The 24,693-nt window shown below is 38.3% G+C and overlaps 1 protein-coding gene across 1 annotated transcript; it reads right to left on the bottom strand.

The window, feature by feature from the left end:
* Positions 1 to 2,331: 2,331 nt before the first annotated feature.
* LOC149210751 (uncharacterized protein At5g01610-like) lies at positions 2,332 to 23,825 on the bottom strand. The gene is made up of 2 exons (XM_089396775.1): positions 23,080 to 23,825; positions 2,332 to 2,744 (listed from the first exon to the last, which is right to left on the bottom strand). The coding sequence occupies exon 1, from the start codon at positions 23,551 to 23,553 to the stop codon at positions 23,080 to 23,082; it is 474 nt and encodes a 157-aa protein (XP_089252901.1). The 5' UTR covers positions 23,554 to 23,825; the 3' UTR covers positions 2,332 to 2,744.
* Positions 23,826 to 24,693: the final 868 nt, after the last annotated feature.

Raw genomic sequence — 24,693 nt, 5'->3', positions numbered from 1 at the left:
CGGTGTGTGTGATGTTTCGGCCAATGTTTCCATTTTCCAAGTGTTGTGTTTCAAGTTGTACCTATTTCGAACACTTCTAGACATTTCGATGTTTCCTACAACTTAGCCATGAGCCAATAACCATATGAATTCTTTATAAAGACCCAATTTGGATCACCCTACCTTGTTGATACAAGTTACAATGCAATGAGGCCAAGTGAAAGTTCCAAGATTTTATCAAATTACAAAGTATTCGCACTATACACCTCAAAAGGTCCACTACACAGCCCCTTTGAACATGCTTCCTTATATACATGCATATAACATGTGTGCTACAAGAATTTGTATATTGTTCACACTATAAGAAAATAGAGACACGAGACAAGCTTCTGAAGGGATCAAGCTAACGTGCAAAGAGCACATCAAACCATCGAATAAATGGCATTCAAGTGTGAAATGGCATTAATTTCTTAGTTGATTACGTGAACTACCTTTCCAAATGATAGCGTGGTATTTTCTTCGTCTATCCAAAAGAAGTTTTAAATCTTTTATCATTCCCTTGCAGGACAAACTAATTTAACATATTCCTTCACGATGTTTCTGAAGCCGAGAAATAAAGTTCAGGGAAATTTGTAATGGGGAATGATTCAAACAGTAACATTACCGCCACCCTACAGATTGGGCTATAGAACAACAGGATGAACGCTAGAACAAAAGACCAACGCTACACAGAAAGTTAGTGTATGGTAGGAATCATGTCTCTTTAAGGGGAATAGAATCAGTTCACAATACATTATAATCATTACATACCTTCAAGAAACTTTCGCTGGCCAAAATTCAATCTAAGAAACTGACTTCTCGAGCTCGAGTTGTATCCATGCCATTCAAGAGTTTTGCTAAATACTTAATGCACACCCACAACAAAGCACAAAGAGAAGTGAAAAATACATATTCCTTCGGAAATATTGTAACCGTTAAGTTCCGGTTTTTGCAAGCAATGGAGGTATGAATCAAAGCTTGTGAGTGATATTAAACTTTTTGAGTAAAATCTGAAACACTGGTAACATTTTATCAATAAGGGCATATTTCAAAGTCAGTCTAATTTAGATAAAGGCAAAATATATATATATATATATATATTCAGCAAAGCAATGTTACATTTATATATCAGTACCGAAAGGTCATATCAATATGTGATTTCAATGACTGAAATTTCCCATTTACATATCAATGCAAAGCAGGTTTCCCCAAAAATGTCAATGGTGGTGCAGAAAGAACTCAGCATGAGGAAATATGTTGAAGAGAAAAAACAAATCCAGATCATGGGATGCTTATTTACCATCACGTTTGTCTGTCACGTGCCTCTCACGGTATTGAACCTTTCAACAGGTTTTCAATGTGAAGCACTTCCTTTTTCTACCCAACAACAGGAGCAGGTTTCCCAACATGGGAATAGCCTGGGTGCTCTGTGCTCTGTTGGGTATATCATCTTTGCAACTTAAAACCCGTTGATGTTTCTCAGATGCAATACCCAAGCATGAAACTCTTCCAAGAAGACAATCATTTTAGCACCTGGCATGCTTATGGGCTTTCATTTTAGCCACGAAAATTTTCTGGAAAGCATTTGGATCTCTATAGTAAAAATCAAAAAAGAAGGTACTATACTTGATCTCTTAAATTTCACATGTGATTTGTCGATCAAGTATAACAAAAAGATATAAAAATTCACAAGCATATTAAACATTAAATATACTGACAATAATTTTAATCACAAACACATTGACCACATCTATATATAAGTAATGTCTCCCAGTAATTTGGCTTGAAAGATTCATTTTGTTCGTCTAGAACTATATTCTGCATTTTTTAGACAAGCCTTGATCACTTACCGCCAGAGCAACACAAAGGCTTTGCAGTATCACAAATTCAAGAGAAACAATATATTGGTGATACTTAATAAGCTTTGCACTACAAACCTGCTTTCAGAAGGGTACAACTAAAGCCCCCAACCTATCTGTTAATCTCCCTTAGATTAGTTTGTACCACTGCTAATAAAGGTTAACCATCTGAGTTTATATATGTATTGAAGATATTAGTAAAAGAGATTTCAAGTCATCTCTATTTAAGCTATATATAAATATATGGGTGATAACAGGGTTTGAAAGCTATAACCATGTTAAATAATTAAGAACTAAACAATCTTTAGTATATAAATGAGAGGAACGGAGAACAAGTAACCTTCTAAAATAATCTAGCCAAAAGTTGGAACCAAACACATTCTTCCCCATCGACAAACAGATACTGCAACTTCATTCTTTCTTAAATTGACATGAGGAAGATAGAGAGAGTGTATAACATATAACAGCTAGGAAGCACTTAAAAAAATTCTCATTTTTGAAAGGAAATGGAAGTAAACAACCAGGAATAATTACAACTAGAGAGCATCAATAAATTTCAAAGACACTACAGTAAAGCCCCCATTGTCAAGCATACAGGGAACACAACCAGACAAGTGAATTATACAAATTTAACATCACCATTCATCAACCTTATGTATGTACAAGGTCAATTCCCTTTATAGAACTTGATTACCTTTCCAGATAAAACAGGAACGAGCAATTATAAATTATATCTACACAGCAAATTATAGTAGTTTTTTTCAAATATGTTTTAGAATATTACAGGACTCAGGAGTCCTCCAATAAAACTGTTGAGTAAAGGGATTAGGGACTGGGCAGTTGAGCCTTGATTACATCCCCATTAGCCTGCACAGCCCAAAAGTAGAAGAATTTAGGGGATTGTGCTACTTTCCAAAAAAAAATTAGATTCCGCAAATCACAAAGTTTATTTATCACCTGTTCAGATACTTGCGCATTCATGTCATAATATAATAATTACATGCACATAGAAAAGAAATGAACGATCTAACACATTGCCATTTGATTCAACTCCAGAGCCCATATTCCTCTGATAATAGAAGAAGGCATGCGACCAACTACACATATAATAAATTAAGGATCCCTTCACAAGTTCTGAAACAAATATACAGCAAAAGCCTAAATTGTCTTACACAAATCAGACAGATGACAAATCATATCATCTTCTTGAACCTGTCATTTCTCTACATGATGATTTGCATACAGATGATAACCCCCGACAATGAGTTTCTATCTAGTAAATATATGATCCCAAGTAGCTGTTTGTAGGAGTGGTCATTGCATGAAAACCTAACCCAGTGAGAAGGAAAGCTATGCCAGTTATTCAATAACACACTTCCTGGCTGGCATCCGAATCTGCATGTGATACAAGCAAAACTGCATCAACTACTCACAACAAAGACTATCGCAGGAATCTAATAACAGGCAACCCAGACCATAGGATGACATTGTTAAATGGCCAAAGTAATCCAGTCTGATATATAAATATCATATGACTAAACAATAAAGAGGCTTGGGTTTGGGAGGGGCGATGGGACTTGTGTGTGTATATATATATATAAGTCATAATCCATAATCTTGTTGTCCAGAGAACTGTAAAATACCTGCCTCCCTGCTCTGATGCTATCACTCTTAATTTTAAATAACTAGATTTGCTTTTGGTTTCAATATGCAATGGACTCCTTTTATAGATTCCAACGAAAGATTATTATATTCGCCTAGTCGATGTGAACATACTTCTTTCTGGACCATGAAATTGATTTTATTTTTCTTTTCCAATGAAATATTATTATATTTGCCTAGTCGATGTGAATATACTTCTTTCTGGACCATGAAATTGATTTTATTTTTCTTTTCCAATGAAATATTATTATATTTGCCTAGTCGATGTGAATATATTTCTTTCTGGACCATGAAATTGATTTTATTTTTCTGAAAGCATTTCAATTGTGTTTTTTGGCCCCAATAAACCTACCCTGTACACCTATCTGATGCACATGTCTGCAAAGTGCAAACAGAATTACTTTCTCTGTCTCTAATACTGATACACGAGAAAGAAATATCTTGCCCAAAAATTAGACTCTTTAGATAAATCTCTATCCAAGGGAAACTTACTTTAATTCATCTTTACACCAGAAGCTAGCTCTGAATCAGCAACCCATAATAAGGGAAGGAAGATCTTATCGTCTATTCATTAGCCAATTGCTTATTTTTCTACCAACTCTTGAAGATTAAGTATTCCAATCCACCAAAATGTCTATATAACATTTTTCAGTGAATTTTACAGAATTAGCAAATCCATTGATCTTTTTAGTCTCGGCAAGGCTTGGTGGGACAATCCTGTTGGCACTGTTAACCCCCAGATTGCATGTGCAACTGGAGGGGGTTAAGTTCCAGCTTGATTTCATCTTGCTGATTCATTCATAGGTGCATCCAGGGTTACATATGAGCAGATCTTGTACACATTGAATTTCATCACATTCTAAGAACTTGCTATTTTAGCAATTTCCCTATTTTATAGGAGCCAAAGTCCCATGGTGAGCATGTCAGAATAAGATATATATTTTGATCATTGTGCAGTTTGAACTCAATTCCAATTGGCTTCGTTCCGACATTCAAGGTGTTTCATTGAACTGTTAGTTTTAGGAGTTTGGGTGAGGTGTTTCATGAAACTGTTGGTCTTAGGAGTTTGGGTTACAAGACATTCACGTCAAATCAAAGCACATATCCAGGTTCTTTGCATGAAGGTGAATCCCGTGAGATTATTTTCAGTGACATCCAAGAAGTTGTTATTTCTAGTAGTGTCTATTTTAAGAAATGTTAAATGGTGAGTGTTGCCATAGTTGTTATCATGACAGTTCGAGACTCCTATTTTTTAGGAGTTGGAATTGCTAGTTTTGGCATGCCTATTTTCAGCAGCTCCATTTTTCGCAAGTGGAAGGGCAATGTCATGGTTTTGGTGTGTAGTGTTGGATTTTGCATTTGTTACTAGGTTCCAGTTTGGATGGAGGATGTATGGTTGGATTTCAGATGATCATCAGTAGGTTGCAGTGGCCTCACATTTGGACAAATGGCAGCCAAACATAGATATGCCAAATCACTCATTATGGTTGCTTTATGATGTGGTATTTATGAGACGATCCATATGCAACAAATTGCTTTCCTAGGCTATCTTTGCTCTATCTAGATACTCAAGTTCACTAGTTTGGCATGTGCATGCGAGTTGTTATTTGAAAGTTCAAGACTTGTCCTCTTAACTTTACACTTTGCGTTATCCCTTTAGATATCGGATATTATACAATGGATATCTGCATGCATGGAGAGAGTTTGCATGCATGGAAAGAGTTTGCATGCCTTGGTCTAACTTGGCACTAGGAGAGGTCATGTTGCGCATGCATGAGCGCACAGTTTATGGCTAAGTTTACTATTGAAGTGCATGGTTCAGAGAGGGATTTAGTATGCAAGTATGCAATGCAAAAGATTAACTTGAAGTCTTATCCCTTGTTTATCTCACCTCTAATGTGCATGCATTGGGAACCTGTTCGCGCTAGGAGGGGAAAAGAACCAAGGTTCAGGAGTTTCCCAACAAAACCCCCAAGGATACCAGCGTTGGCAACATCTACAAGCAGGTGAGGTCTCACCTGAGGTATGCAATGGGATTGCAAAACCTGTGTATGTTGTGCAAGGAGTCAGGGGAATAGGAGGCTATCTCGACTTACAAAGACCCAACCCAGACTGTTGCAGTTATAGTGTGTCGCATATATTCCCATGGCTTCAACATACATGTTCCCGATTTTTACCACGCGCAATTCAATGTTCAGAAAACATTTATATAATATCAATTGCACACATCCTCCAAATTATACGAGAAACCCATTCTTCAACAACCCTTTAACATATATGGGTAGTATAACTTCGACAACAAACAACAAAAACTAGGTTCATACTTTATATATTGGTCTAATTATACACAGCAACCAAAATAGCTACAGTAATAGAAAACTCCATACAGACCGGAATTCCATCCATAATCTTTGCCATTAAACATAACATCACTCACATTAAAAGTTAAAACCATATACCTGAAACCAAAATTCACAACAAGCTCTTATATTCATATTAATCAAAATAGAGATTTATACATAAAAACCTGAGCCCGACAACCGGACTTGGAAAATAGATATTAGAATTATACCTTTGGCCAACGCAATAGAATTCATATCCATACAATATTTACACAAGACATCATCTCAAAGCTCATCATAATGTTCTTAATTAGACTCAAAATGTATAAAAAATGGAATAGAGTATGCTCAGACAAACTAGAACAAAAACTCAGCAAAGCATTAGTAGAGAATTGGGAACAGATTAGCAACGATCATCCTTTTTATCGCAGAGGTTGCCCAGATCTGGCTCAAGGAATCTTTTGCCAGCTTATCCTGCCAGCTCACCCATTTGAACCATTCTCGCACGTGCCCCCCTCAACTGTCCGTCACTCCATCCCGGGCCGAATCTGCCACCTTAGCCCATGTCTAACTACCCTGCATCGTTGACAGATACTCTGTCGACTGATATATAAAACTGTTACTTCGCACACTTCCGTCGAGCACCCCTCCGTCAAGCCTCCGTGTTGTATAACGAGCATAGCCCTGTCAAGCCTCTGTGCGGTCTTATGCTCGCAATCTCTAGTTCCTCCCAAATAGTGCTTCCACACTTGGACAAAATTCAGAAATTTTTTCCCTACCCCTTCTTTGCCCAATTGTCGCCTTTGCCCCTTCTTCTCCCCAACAGAACCTCTTCTCCCATACTTCTATAAAGAAGATCCAGAGACCATCATTTTAGGGATTGGATTCTTCTTGCAAGTGTTTGGAGCACTAATTCCATCTTTCTTACTTCATTAAATCTTTGGATATTAGTAGCTTATGGCTACACAACATCAGTGAGATTTTCTTTATTTGCATTTTATTTTCCATCTCAGTTAGCAACTCCACTATTGTAGGGTTTCATCACATTGGACAAGCGAAGAATATCTCCATGATTTGATCCTCCACAAGGCAGAGCTTTGAGCCTTAACAAACCCCAACACCTATTCCACAACAAAATGGGTAGATCACCACATAAATCTCTCCTAGTGACTCAACCACAAAAGTGTAATGATTGATTATGGTTGTTGAATCAACACAATGGGTGCAACACAACTTATCCTTTGCAGAGTTCTCTCACATTAAGAAAAGAGAAGATGAAACAATTCCCATTTTTCATATTAGATTTATCAATGCATTGCATAAGATTCATTTTTCATTCTGATCAAGAAACATTTTAGTGATTTATGCTCGTTATTTTTTATGCAAAGTTTTGTTCCCTCTTATGGTGTCAAAACCCATCAGATTCAGACATGTCCTTTTGCACTGCCCTAAGAGTGCACGAATTCCTTGATGTTCAAAAGGAACATAATACTGCAAACCTTGCATGTGATAAATATTCCAATGATAAAGAGGATGAAGATGACTAGTGCTTGGAAGATCATTAACTGGTAGTTGCATCACTTCAACAATACATGAAATACCATGAATATGAAGTCAAAAAGTGGAGTTCACAAAGAGATCCTTGAACAGATCCTTGTTTCGATATCAAGATAAGTTATGATCCAGTTGAGTTGAGGATGGTCAAGGTGTTTCAAGAGGGAGATCGAAAGAGTTTTGACTCTTCTACTTTCTTCTTCATCGCTAGTGAGGGGCAGTGTTACGAGTTTCAGCAAGAAAACTTAATTGGTTGCTTAACTAGGAAACACATGAATATAGCTTTCCATCCTAGAAGACTTCAAGATTGGCTGCATTGGATGGTTGACTATGTTGCTCTTTCCTACAAGATAAATTACTATTAATTTTTAGATAACAATGGTATGATCTAAGCTTGCAACAATCACTTCAATGTCCTTATATTAGCCCAATGATAATTTCCACTTCAATTTCCAATAACAATCACATCAACCATTCACATTGACAGTAACTGTAGATAGACCATGAACAATAAAATGCAGAAGACGAGCCAAGACAAGAGAACACAATAATTTGGCTCAAGCCATGGGAAAACCCCAAGATGGGGAAAACCCTTGATCAATTCTTCTTACTATAAATATCAAATGTTCGGTAGAGAGAGCGAGTACAACAATACAAAGTCAAAGTCAAATTGACTTACCAAATAGATGATCCAATACCATTGCTTTTAGCCAAATTAATAGCATAGTCAAAATCTGCAATTTTGCTTCTAGTCAACAGTGGTCAACGCAGCAGCAAACAGTCCACTTGGAGCTCGATCAAACCAAGTCAAATTCAACCTTCCTTGTTAGTAAAAGTCAGCCCAAAACAGTTAACAAATCAGCAGTCAAACTCGATCAACATGAAGTCAACCCTACAGTCAACACAAGTCAAAGTGCCCAGAAATCCTCGGTTTCTGTGCCAGTCAATGCGGCCTGCCCAAACAGAATTATTCCTCCAAAAATCGCAGTCAAAACAGGTCAAAGGAGCCTCAATCAACACTGGTCAAACTCAGCTGAAATAGAAAAGTCAATGCCCAGTCAAACTGCCTCCTGAAATCCGCACATGTGAGAGAAATAGGTTGCCTGCAATTTGTACGACCCAATCAAATGAGGAGAGAGAAGATTTGATGAGTTGTGATGGTGCCAAATGAGGTTTGAGGTCACTCTTATTTATATGCGTTGGAGGGTCAATTTGTCCAACTTGACCCCAAGTCGACCTTGACAAATTGCACGTGTGGGCTTGACTTCAAAAACATATTTCTCCTTGTCTCAATTTAGTGATCTTTAGGTCGATTTTGGTCCTCTCAAAAAGAGGAATTTAATGCAATAATTATCTCCATCAAATGAGTTGTCCAAAGTGGAATTTGGCCCTAGTTGCACAATTTAACACTCCCTCTCAACTAGGGAGAATTCCACCTACCAATATCTGACCATTGATCATCATTCCATCCTGTCATCATGTACTACCTATGCATCTCGTCTCATCTCTGATGAAGATTGATATAGATAATAAGAAGAATCCATTGAGAGTGAGTTACAAGACCTTGTGACTCTCCACTAACATAAGTCAATCCACATAACCAAGGGTAGAACCCTAATCTGACTTGATCTTGAGTGATCAAGTTGTTGAATATCATGCATCCTAGACATAGGGAGTACAACAATACACGACGCGTCCATCTGTAGTGCTATGGTCCCTATCCTCTTTTCCCAACTCATTGGCCAAATGAGAGATACTTCCCATGAGTCCCGGACTACATGGGTAGGATGTATGTTGGGACATCCGCAAGGGAAGGTTAACCACTCATCCTACTCATATGCCATAGGAGAAGGTGAACCACTCATCCTATGCATATATCATCAATCATAGGGGAAGGTGAACCACTCACCCTACCCACATGTCAACCATCATAGGGGAAGGTAATCACTCACCCCATGTGTCATTCGCCACTATATATGTATATATCATACTGGGGTATATACTCACAAAGGAAGGTGAACAACTCACCCTGTACACAGTGTACCTATCAAGGAAGATGAACCACTCACCCTATGGTTGCACATAGCTCCAAGAAGAACCCCAGGACCCTCCCAGAGCGCTATGTCCAACTCAAGCGGAACCCTCATGGAAGGATCCTTCCACGACTCCAAGTCTCTCTCGAGAGGCTAAGAACTTGAAATTCCCCAAGGGTGAGGATTAATGCAACCTGTTCATCCATCTTGATGTGTTGGAGCCTTATTGCTCCCCATTGTACCATATCCCGGATAAAGTGGTACCTGATATCAATATGCTTGGAGCGGTCATGGAACACGGGATTCTATGAAAGGTGAATCCCACTCTGATTGTCGCAATTGATAGTAGTGGTATCCAGCACATGCTCAAATAGCTCACTAAAGAGCTTCCTTAACCAAACAACTTCACAACAAGCCATACTAGTTGCAATATATCGACCTCGAAGGTGCTTAGAGCAACCAATTTTTGCTTCCTGCTCATCCAAGAAATTGAAGCAGATCCCAAAGAGAAGCAACTTCCAGACGTGCTCTTTTTATCCACCACACTGCCAACCCAATCAGCGTCAAAGTATCCATGTAGCCTCAAATTCCCGACAGTGTATCTTAGTCCATAGTTGATAGTGCCACGAATATATCTTAAGAGATTCTTTGCACCAACCCAATGTACGTGATGAAGCTCAACCATATATTGACTCAAAGTATTTACAACAAAGCATATGTCCGGTCGAAATGTTGCCAACATCCCCACAAGTTGTCTATATCTAGAGGGATTTGCCAATGCGGGCCCAGCGTCACTTCCACATAGCTTCTTGAAGTTTAGTTCCATCGGAGTAGACACGGACTTGCATTCCACCATCGCACATATTTCTAACCACTTCACAATGTATTTCCCTTGAGAAAGGAAAAATTTGCCTACCTTTTGCCAGACCTCCAGGCCTAGGAAGTAATGCATCAGTCCTAGATCCTTCATCTCGAATTCAGAAGTCAACTCCCTCTTACATTGATAAATGAGAAGGTTTGCACCAGTCAGAAAGAAATCATCAACATAAAATACCAAAATAAGAGGCATGTCCTTTTCAACCTTGAAGTATGGGTTTGGATCAACATAGCTTCTAGTAAATCCCAGCTTCATAAGAAAGCTATCAATCCTTTCGTACCAAGCCCTAGGGGCTTGCTTCAACCCATAGAGGGCTTTCTTCAACCTGCATACATGTGTCCTTCTATCTTGTACTTCAAACCCTTGAGGTTTTTCCAAGTAGACTTCCTCCTTAAGTGAGCCATGCAAGAATGCAGCCTTGACGTCCATTTGATGTAGGCTCCATCCTTGATTGGCAGCGAAAGAAATAATAGATCGAATAGTGGTATATCAAGCAACTGGTGCAAATACTTCATCATAGTCCACACCTTCCTTTTAAGAGAAGCCACGAGTTGCGAACTTGGCCTTATATTTTTCAGCACTTCCATCAACTCCCTGTTTAATTTTGTAAAGCCATTTTGAAGTGACCACGGACATGTCCTTAGGCACCACATCCCAGACATCATTCTTCATGATCGATTCATATTCCTCACTCATCTCATCTTTCCATACTTGGTGCTTTACAGCTTCTTCGAACGTGCAAGGTTCAACTTGAACAATAGTACTCATGGCAGCCAAGTACCCTTGATACTTGTTAGGCTTATTACTTTTGCGAAATGTCCTTCTTGGAGCAGTATGTCTTTCAACATCTTCGAGAGTATCTTTGAGCCATAGTGGTCTTTTCCTTGAGGTAGAGGGATCACCAAGAGGTGGATCAATAGGATCCATCCAGCCATCATCATCAGTAATAGGCTCATCCATCGGAGGTTCTTCTTGTGATTCAGCAGCATCATCATCGTCCTTCCTTGAGATGGGGAGATCTCTAGCTTTCATGAGGGCAGTGTCTTCATCAAAGGTAACATCTCAGCTTACTTCTACATCTCTTTGATCAGGGACAGATTCTATATGCATTTGAATTTTCACTGTAGCCGACGAATATACCTTTCTTCCCAAAAGCTTCCAACTTATTCCTTTTCTCTTTAAGAAAATGAAAATATATTGAACAACCAAAGACTCTAAAATGAGAAACATCAAGTTTCTTACTAGTGAAGACTTCCGCGGGTGCCTTGAAATCCAAGGCTTGATGTAGGCTCCCATTTTGAACATATGCAGCAATGTTAGCAGCGTCTCCCCACAAGAATTTTAGTAGGCCTTGATCATAGATCATGGTAAGGGTAGCTTCCATGATTGTTCAATTCTTTCTTTCAACAACACCATTTTGCTCAGGAGTGTATGGAACAATTGTCTCCCTCTTAATGCTAACATCTCTACAAAAGTCATTGAATTCATTTGATTCATATTCAGTTCCATTATCAGTCCTCAACGCCTTGATCTTCTTCCTTGTTTGATTCTCCACCAATGCTTTGAAAGAACATAACCATTTGAATACTTCATCCTTCCTCTTCAAGAAATAGATCCATGTTTTGCGTGAGAAGTCATCCACAAAGATTGCATAATATATGTATCCTCCCAATGAGGTTATGGATAGGTCATAATGGACCAATTGAAGAATATCAATTGTCTTGCTTTCACTAGAAGGGAATGGTCCCTTTGTATGTTTCCCAGCTGCACATCCCTGACAGACTCCTTCATGGTTCATGTTAAACTCAGGCATCCCTGTGACCATCTTCCTTACCCTAGGTAAGGCTTTGTAATGTAAGTGGGCAAACCTCCGGTGCCATAGCTCACATTGAAGAAAAGTATCACTTATCAAAGCTCCCTAGGGGCTTCCACCAAGAGTAAATGCATCTTTAAGGTTTCTATGCCTAATGCGTACCTTTCCATCAATGAATGCTACCTTGAAGCCATTGTCTTCCATCACATAAATAGATACTAGGTTCTTCTTTAAATCAAGCACATACAACACTTCTTATAGAAGTATGGTTTGACCATGATTCGAATGCAGAGTGACAGTTCCTATCCCTTTCATGGGGTAGGTGGCATTATCTCCAAGTATAATCTTTAGATTAGTTTTCTTCTCAACTAAATTTGAGAGGGCCTCCTTGTATCCAATGAAATGCCTTGAGGCTCCACTATCAATCAACCAATGATCCAAAGTATCCGAAGGAGAGGCAATAGATAGAGCAGAAATAAGATAAAACTCATCTTGCTTTTCTACAACATTACTTTCATCATACCTGGCATTTCTTGTCCTTTTGGGAGGTCGACCATTTCCATCTCGAGCAGTTGGAGCATTCCTCTTTCCTTTGTTGTTATATCTATTGTTCCTTTGATTGTCATTGCTTTTGAAATTGTTGTTATTGTTATTATCATCCCTTGGAGGATTTTTCTGTGAGGACACTCTCTAGCATAGTGGTCAAACTTGTTGCAATTGTAGCATCTTCCTTTGCCTCTTCCTTTGAATCCTCTCTTAGATCCCTGACCTTGTCTCCTTGGACTAGTCACCAGCATCATTCTTCTTCTTTGCATGGGAAAAGAAAGAGGTAGATTCATTCCCATTTTTAGATTTATCTCTCTCCATCATCCTTGTCAACTCTTGAGAACATCTAGCCAATAACTCATCGAAACCAGGTATCCTGGCATTGTTGAGAATGGTGATGACAAATACATCCTATGGTCTTGGAAGACCTCCAAGAGTAATAAGAGTGAGCTCCCTATCAGAAATAACTTCTCCAATAGATAGCAAGTCATTCTTGATTTGAGTTATTCTCATGAAGTAGGATTGGATAGACTCCCCTTTATCCATCTCGATATCCTTCAACTTGTTTTTGAGAAAGAAGATTTGATTTGCATTGTTCACTTTGAACATCCCAACCAGCTTATCATACATTTCCTTAGAAGTTCCCAAATCAGAAATATAGGCAACCAAATGCTTTTGAATGGAGTCAATTATAATTTTTTTAGCTTTGACCTCACCTTTTCTATACTTCGTTCTCGCAGCAGTAGGTGCATTTGAAGGAGGCTCCACCACTTTTCCTTGCACATAGTCCAATACTTCATGCTCCTCCAAAGTCAGGTCCAAAGTCATCTTCCATGCATGATAGTCAAATTTGTCATTGAGCTTGTCCTTGGTCTTGAAGTAAGATGTAGAGGCCATGGAGACTTGTCCAATAATCTTTGTCCAAAAGATATCTTAGTGATTGCTTTTCTCTCTTGCTTGGGCTTGTCCTCACCTGGGCTCTGATGCCATGTTAATTTTCAGATAACAATGGTATGTTCTATGCTTGTAACAATTACTTCAATGTCCTTTTATTAGCCCAATGATAATTTCCAGTTTAGCAATCACATTAACCATTCACATTGACAGTAACCATAGATAGAAGATGAACAATAAATGCAGAAGAGAAGCCAAAACAAGAGAACACAAGAATTTGGCTCAAGCCAGGGAAAAATCCCAAGATGGGGAAAACCTTTGATCAATTCTTCTTATTATAAATATCAAATGTTCAGTACGGAGAGAGTATAATAATACAAAGTCAAAGTCAAATTGACTTGCTAAATAGATGATCCAATACTACTACCTTTAGCCAAATTAATAGCCCAGTCAAAATCTGCAATTCCGCTTCTAGTCAACAGTAACCAGAACGTCAACAGTTGTCAACACAGTAGCAAACAGTGCACTTGGAGCTCGGTCAAACCCAATCAAATTCAGCGTTCCTTGCTGGTCAAAGTGAAACCAAAACAGTCAACAAATCAACAATCAAACTCGGTCAACCCTGCGGTCAACGCAAGTCAAAGTGCCCAGAAATCCTCAGTTTTTGTGTGAGTCAATGTGGCCTGCCCAAACTGGATTATTCCTCCAAAAATCACAGTCAAAACAGGTCAAAGGAGCCTCGGTCAATGCTGGTCAAACTCAACTAAAACAAAAAAGTCAACACCCACTCAAACTGCCTCCTGAAATTCACACGCGTGAGAAAAATTGTTAAAATTGGCAACTAGGGCCAAACTCCTTGTGGGTCATCTTATTCATGGCAACTGATATTTTTCTTGGATTCCTCTCACCGAGGGGTAGGATTGATCTAAAGATCATCTGATTCCGACATGTATTCATGGAGGTATGAATTTATTTATGTTATTTGAAAAAATTTCAAGGCCAGCCAGCAACTAAATTACCCCAACTTATCCTCAACGTTGCACTATAGATAGAAGAGGTATTCAAGTCATTACACACACTCATCTCTTGTGATCTCTCTCTCCATTCGTTTGGGTTTTGGTGGAAAGAGAGGTCTAGTAGAGAAGCCCTATACGCTGTCCTAAAGGAGACATCTAACCGCAGTTGAAGGAAATCTACGCAGTCAAGGAGGCTTTTATATGCAGCAAGAGGAGGCTCTTCTATGCAGCAAGGAGAGGCTTTAATCCGTAGCCAAGAGGAGCTTCTATATGCTGTCTAAGGGAGCTTCAATACGCTGTCAAAGGAAGCCCTAAAAGAGCCCTAGCCACAGGTCTAGAAGAGACCCTAATCCACTGGTAAAGGAAGCCCTCAAAGAACCCTAGCCGCAGGTCTAGAAGAGACCTTAATCCGCAGTCAATTAAGAAGGCCTAAAGCCGTTGTTTGAGGAGCCCTAAACATAGCTTGAAAGGGACCCTTAGACGCAGCAAGAAGTGTGGACCTAGCCGCAGCAAAAAGGAGTACTACAACAGCGTGAAGAATCTGTGTTAAAGCCACATTGTTGTAGGTCACAACATGGTCTAATTCAAGGTTGTTTGGGCATGATAAGGTTGTTCATGAGCTTGATTTGTAGGGCAGTAGAAGCCGCTTAAAGGAGGAACTAGGGACTATTGTTTAAGGGCTGATTGGGACACTATTTGAAGGGACCAAAAGTTACAATCCACTGCTAGACTAGGCCGCAGGCCATAGCCAGCAGTTGGAGGCCTTTTAGGAGTTGCGTTCGAAAGGTTAGCAGCCCTATAAGGCAGCATATTATTGGAGGACTGTATGAAGGCTAGCTGCAGTAAATAGGAGGAATGTGGGGTGTGTTTAGGGTGTTGTAGAACTCAGAGCTTGTGCCCTAACCAGTGACCAAGTCTGCCATGAAATGCACCAGTCCTTGCAGCATGTAAAAGGTGCCAAATTAGCAGCCTTGACATGATCAGTGAAGCAGCAAAGGAAGGAGAGTCTTATGGAAGGAAAGCTTCAGTAATCTGGGTGATTGGTTGAGTTGTTCTAGGTCTATCATTTGTTGTATAGAAATCTTCAGAAAATCTTCTGATCACTTATTTGGCAAGTCAAGTATTGACTTCAAATCATTGTACTCTATCTCTTTCTCTCTGCTGAACTATTGAAGAATATAAGAAGAATTGATGAAGTGTTTCCCCACATTAGGGTTTGTCCCTGGCTGGTGCCACATCTTGTGTCCTCTTGTCTTGGCTTGTCTTCTACTATTTATGTTCATTGTTTATGTTCTATCTGCAATTTACTATCATGCTGATGTGATTTCTAGTCTGAATATTGTCATTGGGCTAATATGAAAAATTGAAGTGATTTTCTCTAAGCATAGAACATACCAAAATTAACAAAGATAAGCTACCTGCAATTTGTACAACCCAATCAGATGAGGAGAGAGAATATTTTATGAGTTGTGATGGTGCCAAATGAGGTTTGAGGTCACTCTTATTTATATGCGTTGGAGGAAGGTTAATTTGTCCAACTTTACCCCAAGTCGACCTTGACAAATTGCACATGTGTGGGCTTGACTTCAAAAACATATTTCTCCTTGTCCAAATTTAGTGATCTTTAGGTCGATTTTGTTCCTCTCGAAAAAAAGGAATTTAATGTAATAATTATCTTCATCAAATGAGTTGTCCAAACTGGAATTTGGCCCTAGTTGCACAATTTGACAATTACCTATCTACATGGTTGTATTCGTCATTCAATTACAATGATCTAAATCTATTTCCAAAATTAATAAGGACCTTTGAGCTCACATAAATAAAATAGCTTAAATTAAATTTAAAAGCAAAAAAATTACATTTCTATTCAATCGAGTAGTAAGAATCACTTTTTGCCTCTTCTCCCTTCATTGTTTTTCCTTTTCAGCTTGTTGTTTTTCCAGATTCCAGTTGTTTTTTAATCATTAGTTTGTTTTATTTTTAGCCTAGGTCAATCTTCAATCTACCATTTTCTAATTTTGAACAAATAGGTTGTTCTACATGTGCATGAAGAGTGATATGCCATATTTTTTTCCCAAGTTTTGCAAAGTTCCACTGGTAGGTTGAGTTTTCCAAATTTGATATAATCATGCATCATAGGGAATTTAACATGTTCTTGGTCTAGGTTGAGCCTAGATGAAGTCATCGTTCCCTTTAGTGCTTTACTTTAGTTAAGTGTTGAGTAGAGTAGCATGAAACTTAGCATTGATGAGATGAAATGAGAGTCTTCAGTCATGTAATTGTTCTCTCTCATCTATTTTCATTTAATCAAGCCCAATTGACCATTACCTCATCCAGCCATAGAGACATGGCACCATCTTGATATACTATTTTGTTTCTACTTCACATTATCCTCATCAACTTTGACACATCATCTAAAGATGGGTTCAGAAGTAGAGCACCTTCATAGTCATTAGCTTCATTGGCAACCATTTCACAACAAACAGGACTTGTCATCATTGGGACATAATTGGATGAGACTTATTAGTGTTTGACTCCAACACATCTTTCACATTGATGGATTGTGCTTGTACCTTGGAGCCCATTAAGCAAGTTTTTATGTTATTAGCATCTGACTAGGTGGTTTCCTAACTTGTCAACTTCAGCAAATTTTCTAGGGGGACAATCGTACAATTTGGATGGGTTGTAGGTCGAAGTGGAAGATGGACCTGGGTGGCTGCATTCCTTCTTTTTAGATGATCAACAAAAGCACCACACATTAGAATGCATTACCATATGGATAGATAGTATTGATCTACAAACCAAAGTTCCAAAGATTAGAGTTTCAAAGTTGTAGAGTGTAGAGTTCCTCGGGTTCTTAACATCCTATTAGAAATTTCATCCCTTGAGTAGCCATTATTAACCCCCAGATTGCATGCGCAACTGGCAGGTTAAGTTGTTCACAGGTTTATTTCATCCTGTTGGTTCATTCACAGGTGCATCCAAGGTTATATATTGATCAAATTTTGCAACACATTGAGTTTGAATCAAATTCTAAGAAATTGTTATTTTTTGCAGATCTCCTACTTTCTAGGAGCCAATGTCCCAAGTTTTGCACATCAAAGTTAGCTACATATTTTGGCCTTGTTAGCTCATGAAGTTGATGAGCTTTGATCTTGCAAAACACACAAGGTATTTTATGAAATAGCTATTTTTAGAAATTAGGGTTAAAGGGCTTGCATGTTGAATCAAAGCAAACATCCAGGTTCATTGCATGAAGAGAAATCCAATGACACTATTTTTAGGGACATGCAAGAAGTTGCTATTTCTGGAAGTGTCTATTTTTAGATGTGCTATTTAGAGCAAGTGTTTCCATGGTTGTTATCTTGACATTTCAAGACTCCTATTTTTTAAGAGGTGGAGCTATTATTTTTGGCATGCCTATTTTTAGAAAGTCTACTTTTGGTAGGTGGAGGGGTAGTGTAACGTTTCCAATGAGTAGTGTTGGATTTGTTGTTGGGTCCCCACTTTGGATGGAAGATATGTGGTTAGATTTTAGGGTGGTCATCAACAGTTGTAATTGCCTCACATTTGGACAAATGGCAAGTTGGCAACTAAATATAGATAGACCAGAGTGCTTATGATGGTCGCTTTATGATGTGATAATTATGACATAATCCAAGTGCAACAAAATGCTTTCCTGAGCTATTTTTGGCATTTACTCCATTTGGATGTTTGAGCTCATTGGTTTGGCACATGCATGTATGTAAGTGGTTATTCCAGGAAAGTTCAAGTCTTATCACTTAACTTTGCTTTGCATTATCCCTTTATATCTTAAAAATTATAAAATGGATATTTGCATGCATGGAGAGAATTTGCATGCCTTGGATTTGTATGCATGAGTTCACATGCCTTGGTCTAATTTGGCACTGGGAGAGGTTGAGTTTGCATGCTCGAACATGATTTATGGCTAGGTTTACTAGTGGAGAGCATGTTTCAAAGATGGAGTTAGAACACCATCCAAGGGATTGACTTGGGGTCAATCCCTTCCTTATCTCGCACCTCTAGAGTGAATGCATTGGGAACCTCTTCTCCCATACTTCTATAAAGGAGAGTTTGATATCATTATTTTTGGGGTTGGGTTCTTCTTGCAAGTTTCAGAAACACTTATTTGATCTTTCTTCTATCCTTTTGGACTTGACAGTACTTCCATTACTGTTTTCCAGAGATTGACAAGGCAGCCCCTGGTGTTTTGTGTCTATGTAGTATGGATAATTTCTGCTTCTATATTAATATATTAGATAGATTTGACTATGCCTTTCCCTCGCACTTTCAGTTTCGTGGTTGCTTTTAGAGAGCAATGGTGCGGCAATGTTTGTGTTGCCATTCTTATGCACTTGTTTTGAATATCTATTCCACTCAAGGAGTATATTCTTTTTTATGCATTCGTTTTGAATTGTTCTTTCACTCAAAGTGCATATTCTTTCCATTTTGCTGCTGAAATTTAATTAAAGAAAATAATCCCACTTCATGCAATTTTATTTAGAATCTTTATCCCATTCTTGGGTGCTTGAGGGCAGCGTAGTGTGTCGATTTCTTCTAAGTTTATACACAGATTTACATGCAGAAATAAAAGCACATGATAAAAACTAGGGACACCCCCATGTGGCTGGAAAAGCAACAGCCCGAATGGAGAGGCATCGAATGGTGTCAGGGATAGATAGCCTTAACACTCAGATCTGTTTGTCATCTAAGTGCAGATTTGCATGATAACATGGCACCGGAAAGGCTGAGCATGTAGAGAGAAAAGAAAAAAGCAACAAGGCCACCATGATGAGCCCCAGCATCCACCCAGCAACGGTACGTTCCCATGTGTCCCACTCACCATCTCAAAAGATGAGCTGGCACAGCAAAATGCAGAAGCAAGTTGGGTTACCCACAATTCCAGACGACCCTTCCAAAGATGTTGGCAGACCCATGAAAAGAAATGATAATGAGCTGCCTCCTTCTGCAGCATGGTGGTGCCAATTGCCTGAGCAGGTGGGCTGTTTGTTTACACTGTTGGGTTAATGCAAATCGTGACTTATTGCACTTCATCATACTTCAGGGCCTTAAATTTGAAAACTGCGATTGTAGTTTATTAGCAGCCTTTGGCTGATTTTGTTTGTTCTAGAAAGTACTGAGGATTTAGGGGTATATTAAACTATGGCTTATGTAAACTAGTTACTTACCCCAATCTTTGGGATATAATGGCAGCTTATCTGCCAGACATTTTTTGTTCTTTTCAATATGCTTTGCACATAATGTTTTATAAAATAGAAGCACATCTCAAAAAATATTTCTACTTACTGATTAACAAAATTCGCATATACAACCATACTTTGAACATATTATTTTGTTCCTTAAATATTTTTCAAATTGGTGTATCATAGCAGATTATCTGCCAGGCATTTTTATTTTTTTACATAATGTTTTATAATTAGAAAAATAGAAGCATAATTCAAAAAATATTTATACTTACTGATTCAGAAAATCTGCCTATACAAGTGCACTCAAACATATTATTTTGCTCATTAAATATTTTTCAAATCTATCATTTTATGAAATATAGAGAATTGCCTCCAAAAGTGTGTATAGCAATTTTGCACAAAACCCATCCCCGTCCTCAGGGGAGGCATCTCCTGCGTTCCTTATTTCCAGGAATTTGGGGACTTCAGTGGAAGGCTCTTCAAAAGGGATGTCTAGAGGCCTTCCCCCATGTCCCCTAGATATTTCCCACCAAAAACAGGGGCATGTAGGAGATGACCCTCAAATGCTTTGGGGACATCTAGATGACATCTACAATGCTGCAGGGATATGGCTGCAGCAATTTTGATCATATTAACTTACTAAACAACCGTGGCTGTGCAAACAAAATATGTGATATGTTATTATAATGAGGGATAATCGCAGCAACAGTTTTGACTCCCCTGTTTGGTAGGTTGTGATGATGATGATGGTTAACGTCCACTGAGACCAAACATTGGTCTATCGGACCTAAAGAAACAAATTATTTATTTTGATTTAAGATTTTATTCCTATGCTCAAAAAGCTTGGAGAGAAGCCTCCTGAGCTCACTATAATTTTGACATTGTAAAACGCTAGGAAGGTCAGTATTGTAACAAAGATTGTGAAACTGAGATCTAATGTGGTTGTATGCGGGGCACTCTAAGAGGAAGCGGTTTTCATCCTCGATGTTCCTATCCTCACATATATGGCAGATCCTTTCCATCCATGGCGTTTTAGGAACTGCCCAACGACCTGTTTCACTCTGGAGCTCATGAGAATTCATTCTAATCTTTGCTATATTAATTTTCTTCTTTGAGCTAGTTAAAATAGAGAGATACTTTTGATCTTCTAGGGTGGGGTTGATGACCTTCTTATAATAACTTAATTTTCTTTTAACCGCTAAATCTTTCTCACACCACATTTTTTCTTTGAACTTAAAAGTGACAATATCTTTAATGTTATTTATGTTTTGCAATGCATCATTCTCGTTGATCTCCCAATAGTTTAACCAGGCCCTTGTGTCTTTATGCCACCCTCGATTGAGCCTTAGGTGGTTTTGGCTAGAATTTAAAGCTAGCTTAGGAAATCTGTGATCGTCTATGTTATTGAGTTTGTGCTTGTATAGCAGAAACCTATTCATAGCTAGGCTCTCAATAGGGGAAAGACCTGCTTCTATAAGGAGAATAGGATAGGGTGTATTACTTTTAATTTTCAAGTTATAAGTTATAAAACGCTTTTGGATTTGCTCAATCTTTCTCCATGATTCTCTGGAGATGCTGCAACCCCAAACCTCACAGCGATATAAGATAACAGGAGTGACTAAAGTTTCAAAGAGGAACTTCTTTTTATCCCAAATTACAAGGTTCGTTGTTTTACAATTATTTTCAAGACCAAAATAAGCTTTCCACCCCCCATTAATCATTTTCTCAATGCTATTGTTGAGCTTCTGATGACTATAACTTCCTAGGTACTTGTAAGAATACACTTCCTCCAAGTTATTATTGTCATACATAAAATTAGCGTAAGTGTCCTTCTTGGATTTGATAATCATAACTTTTGTTTTGTCAGTGTTAACAGTCATACCCATGGTAGAGCAGAAATCTTTAAGAAGCCTGAGTTGCTTATCAAGATCAGATGGGCACCTTGCGAAAAGAATAATATCGTCAGCATAGAAAAGAAGGATGACGACTATCCCTGCTAAGACCGTGCCATCACATCCTGCTTCCTCTAAATAGCCTTCGAGCTTATCGATGTAAATGCCAAATAGGGTAGGGGAGAGGGGGCAACCTTGTTTAACTCCGATGTTACATTTAATATCTTTCGACCACCCCTCACTGCTCTTTAGTTTGGCAATTACATTCTCGTATAACCTTATAGCGGCAGCTCTCAACTCGAGAGGAACCTTTGGCTCTTCTAATCTATTCCAAAGGTTGTATCTAGGAACCGTATCGAAAGCCTTTCTAAAGTCGACAAAGCAACAAAATAAATTGGATTTATCATTACGACATTCCTCCGCAATGATCCTAAGCATAACAAGGTGCTTTGTTGTTGAGTGATGCCTTCTGAAACCTGCTTGGCCTTTAGCCTGCTTACCTTCACTTTCAAGCCATATGCTTAACTTCTTTTCTAAAATACTACCATATAACTTGGCTAAGAGAGGGCTGATCATAATTGTCTGATAGTTAGAGAGGTTATTTGTATCCCCACTTTTAAAAATAGGGATAATGAGGCTCTCAGTCCAAAGTTTAGGGAACCCTTGCTTGACTGCTTGATTGAAAAGCTTGTGGATGTGGGGATGAGGACAGGACCTCCAATCTTTAAGATTTCAGCCTGGTAACCTTCAATGTCCTTAGCTTCCTTAGCTTTCCCATTAGCGAGGCGATTAACCCCAAACTTAATGTCTTCTAAAAAGAAAACTTCTTTCTTCTTTCGTTGTGAGCAGGGTTTCCAAATTATCCATGACATTTGGAGATTCATAAAGCTTTTTAAGATAGGAATTCCAATCGTACCCTGCATCTACCATTTTTCAGGATTTAATATCCACACAGGGAAGGTCTTTTGGACCCATTATTTATTTAAGAATGGCTAATATTATCCAGTTACATTAAAATCTTCAGCTCTAGAATCTAACTGTTCTAAAAAAAAATTAAATAAAATATTTTTTAATGTTTGAATTTTGTAATATTGTTTGTCATCCCAACTGACCCACCCCTTGAAAATTTTGGGGTACATTCCAACCGTCCCCAAAACTTGATGCAAGACAAGTATCTACCTACTTAGTACTAACCCATCAGAAATACTTACAAAATTATTCGTCTGTACACAGTGCGCGAGCACACAATATTATTTAAAAATAAAACTTACTCAAGAAGAAGAGTGGCTGCTTCCTTCACAAAATTATTTAAAAATAAAACTTACTCAAGAAGAATAAAACTTACTCAAGAAGATGTGTGGCTGCTTCCTTCACAATCTGGGCTTTCATCGAAATTCGAAGATGGGTATTTGGCAGAGGCCACGCCCACCTCAAAAACCAAATCCTTGCCGCTGGAACGAATCCCTGTAATGGACCACCACGTGAAAAAAACCCTCACACGGATCCCAGAAAGATCCTGTATGTATCCCTCTGTAAGTCTCCCTGTAATTTCCTCGGAAAAGGAAGCTGGGTAATTATCAGGAGGAAGAATTATGTCACAGCGTCTCTGCAATTGCACGGAGAAGTGTCCGCTAGAATTGTCGAAGGAATAGTTCGCCACGCTGTTTGGCAAAAGCCCGGAAGGGAAGCCCTTTCTCTGCAACTCATCATAGGCTGTGCTAAGAATATTGGTGGGTTCTTCTAAACTTTCGGCCTCTGCATTGGATTGGCCGAGGAGTAACAAGCAGGAAAGTATGCTCAGAATAAACCTGCTGGACATTTTGAATGCACCCACTTTGGTAGACTCTAGAAAAAATCGTAGGCCTCTAGCAGAAACCCAATTTGGAGAGCGCAGTACAGAAAAGTAGATAGAAATTGGACTCTGGAATTTGGAAATAAAGTAGATACAAAGTGGTCACATGAAAAATCTATTTGTTAAAGGAGATTACAGGTCCATTACGTTATCCAAACCCCCTACACAAATGAAAAGAGTATCAATTTTGAATATGCCACGGAGTAAAACATGCAATTATGGAATATGCCAGGTAGCAGTGGGCGTTGAAATTATGAAGTACAGATATCTAAAAAGGCACATATATGTTTGTTTATTGTTTTTATATTTTGAGTTACGTGAAGTTAAAGTAATTGAAGTTATGTTGCATTCTGGTTGGCATATATATATGTTTGTTTATTGTTTTAATATTTTGAGTTACGTGAAGTTAAAGTTATTGAAGTTATGTTGCAGTCTGGTTTAGTTGCTGAAATGAGTTATCTTTTTAGGTTCGAAATTCATTGGTGTGGAGTTCTCAAAACCGAACCGAGAATAAAGAGTTTTATGATTTCCAGTTTTTCCAATATGTATTTGATCATAATGTTTTAAAGATTTTTGTGATTTCCAGTTTCCCATTCATACAATTCATGCATATCTATTTGATCGCAGTGTTTTGAAGATAATTATGTTCATTCATTATATTTTTGGATGTTCTACATTTTAAATATAAACTCAGACATGGTTACAACCCGTGGTGAATGATAATAGAATTTTTAATGGTAAAATTACATTTATATTATGATTACAAATATTATTAGTAAATGCTTTGGGGAGATCATCTCACCACTCACTTTAATGCAAATATCATGAATAATTTTTATGAGTGGAGTAAAAGCGAATTGTTTTTTAAGTGAGGTTTTTTGGAACTTTCTGGTTTAATTTGTCTAAAATTTGGCAGGAATCTGTTGAAATCACAAGCTTGATGAATAACCCCTGCACAATCGAAGTTTTGTGGGGATTTTTCAGGGCGCTGAATCCATATATACGGTCAAAAAACCAGTTTAAATAACACAAATTAAGATTTCACCTCAAAATTTTTGGTCAAATTCCCACATCCAAAAAATCACACTAAAAACAACTCGCACTAAA

Source organism: Pinus tabuliformis, chromosome 1_2 (assembly GCF_031772625.1).
Source record: "Pinus tabuliformis cultivar Carrire ecotype Pingquan chromosome 1_2, CPIR1, whole genome shotgun sequence".
In the NCBI taxonomy this organism is placed as follows: domain Eukaryota; kingdom Viridiplantae; phylum Streptophyta; class Pinopsida; order Pinales; family Pinaceae; genus Pinus; species Pinus tabuliformis.
The sequence above is the reverse complement of the archived record's forward strand: the minus strand, read 5'-3'. Positions and strand labels throughout refer to the sequence as shown.

What these genes read in the sequence shown, in the direction of transcription:
- LOC149210751 (XM_089396775.1), bottom strand. Translation starts at nt 23,553, where the DNA reads ATGTCCAGCAGGTTTATTCTGAGCATACTTTCCTGCTTGTTACTCCTC.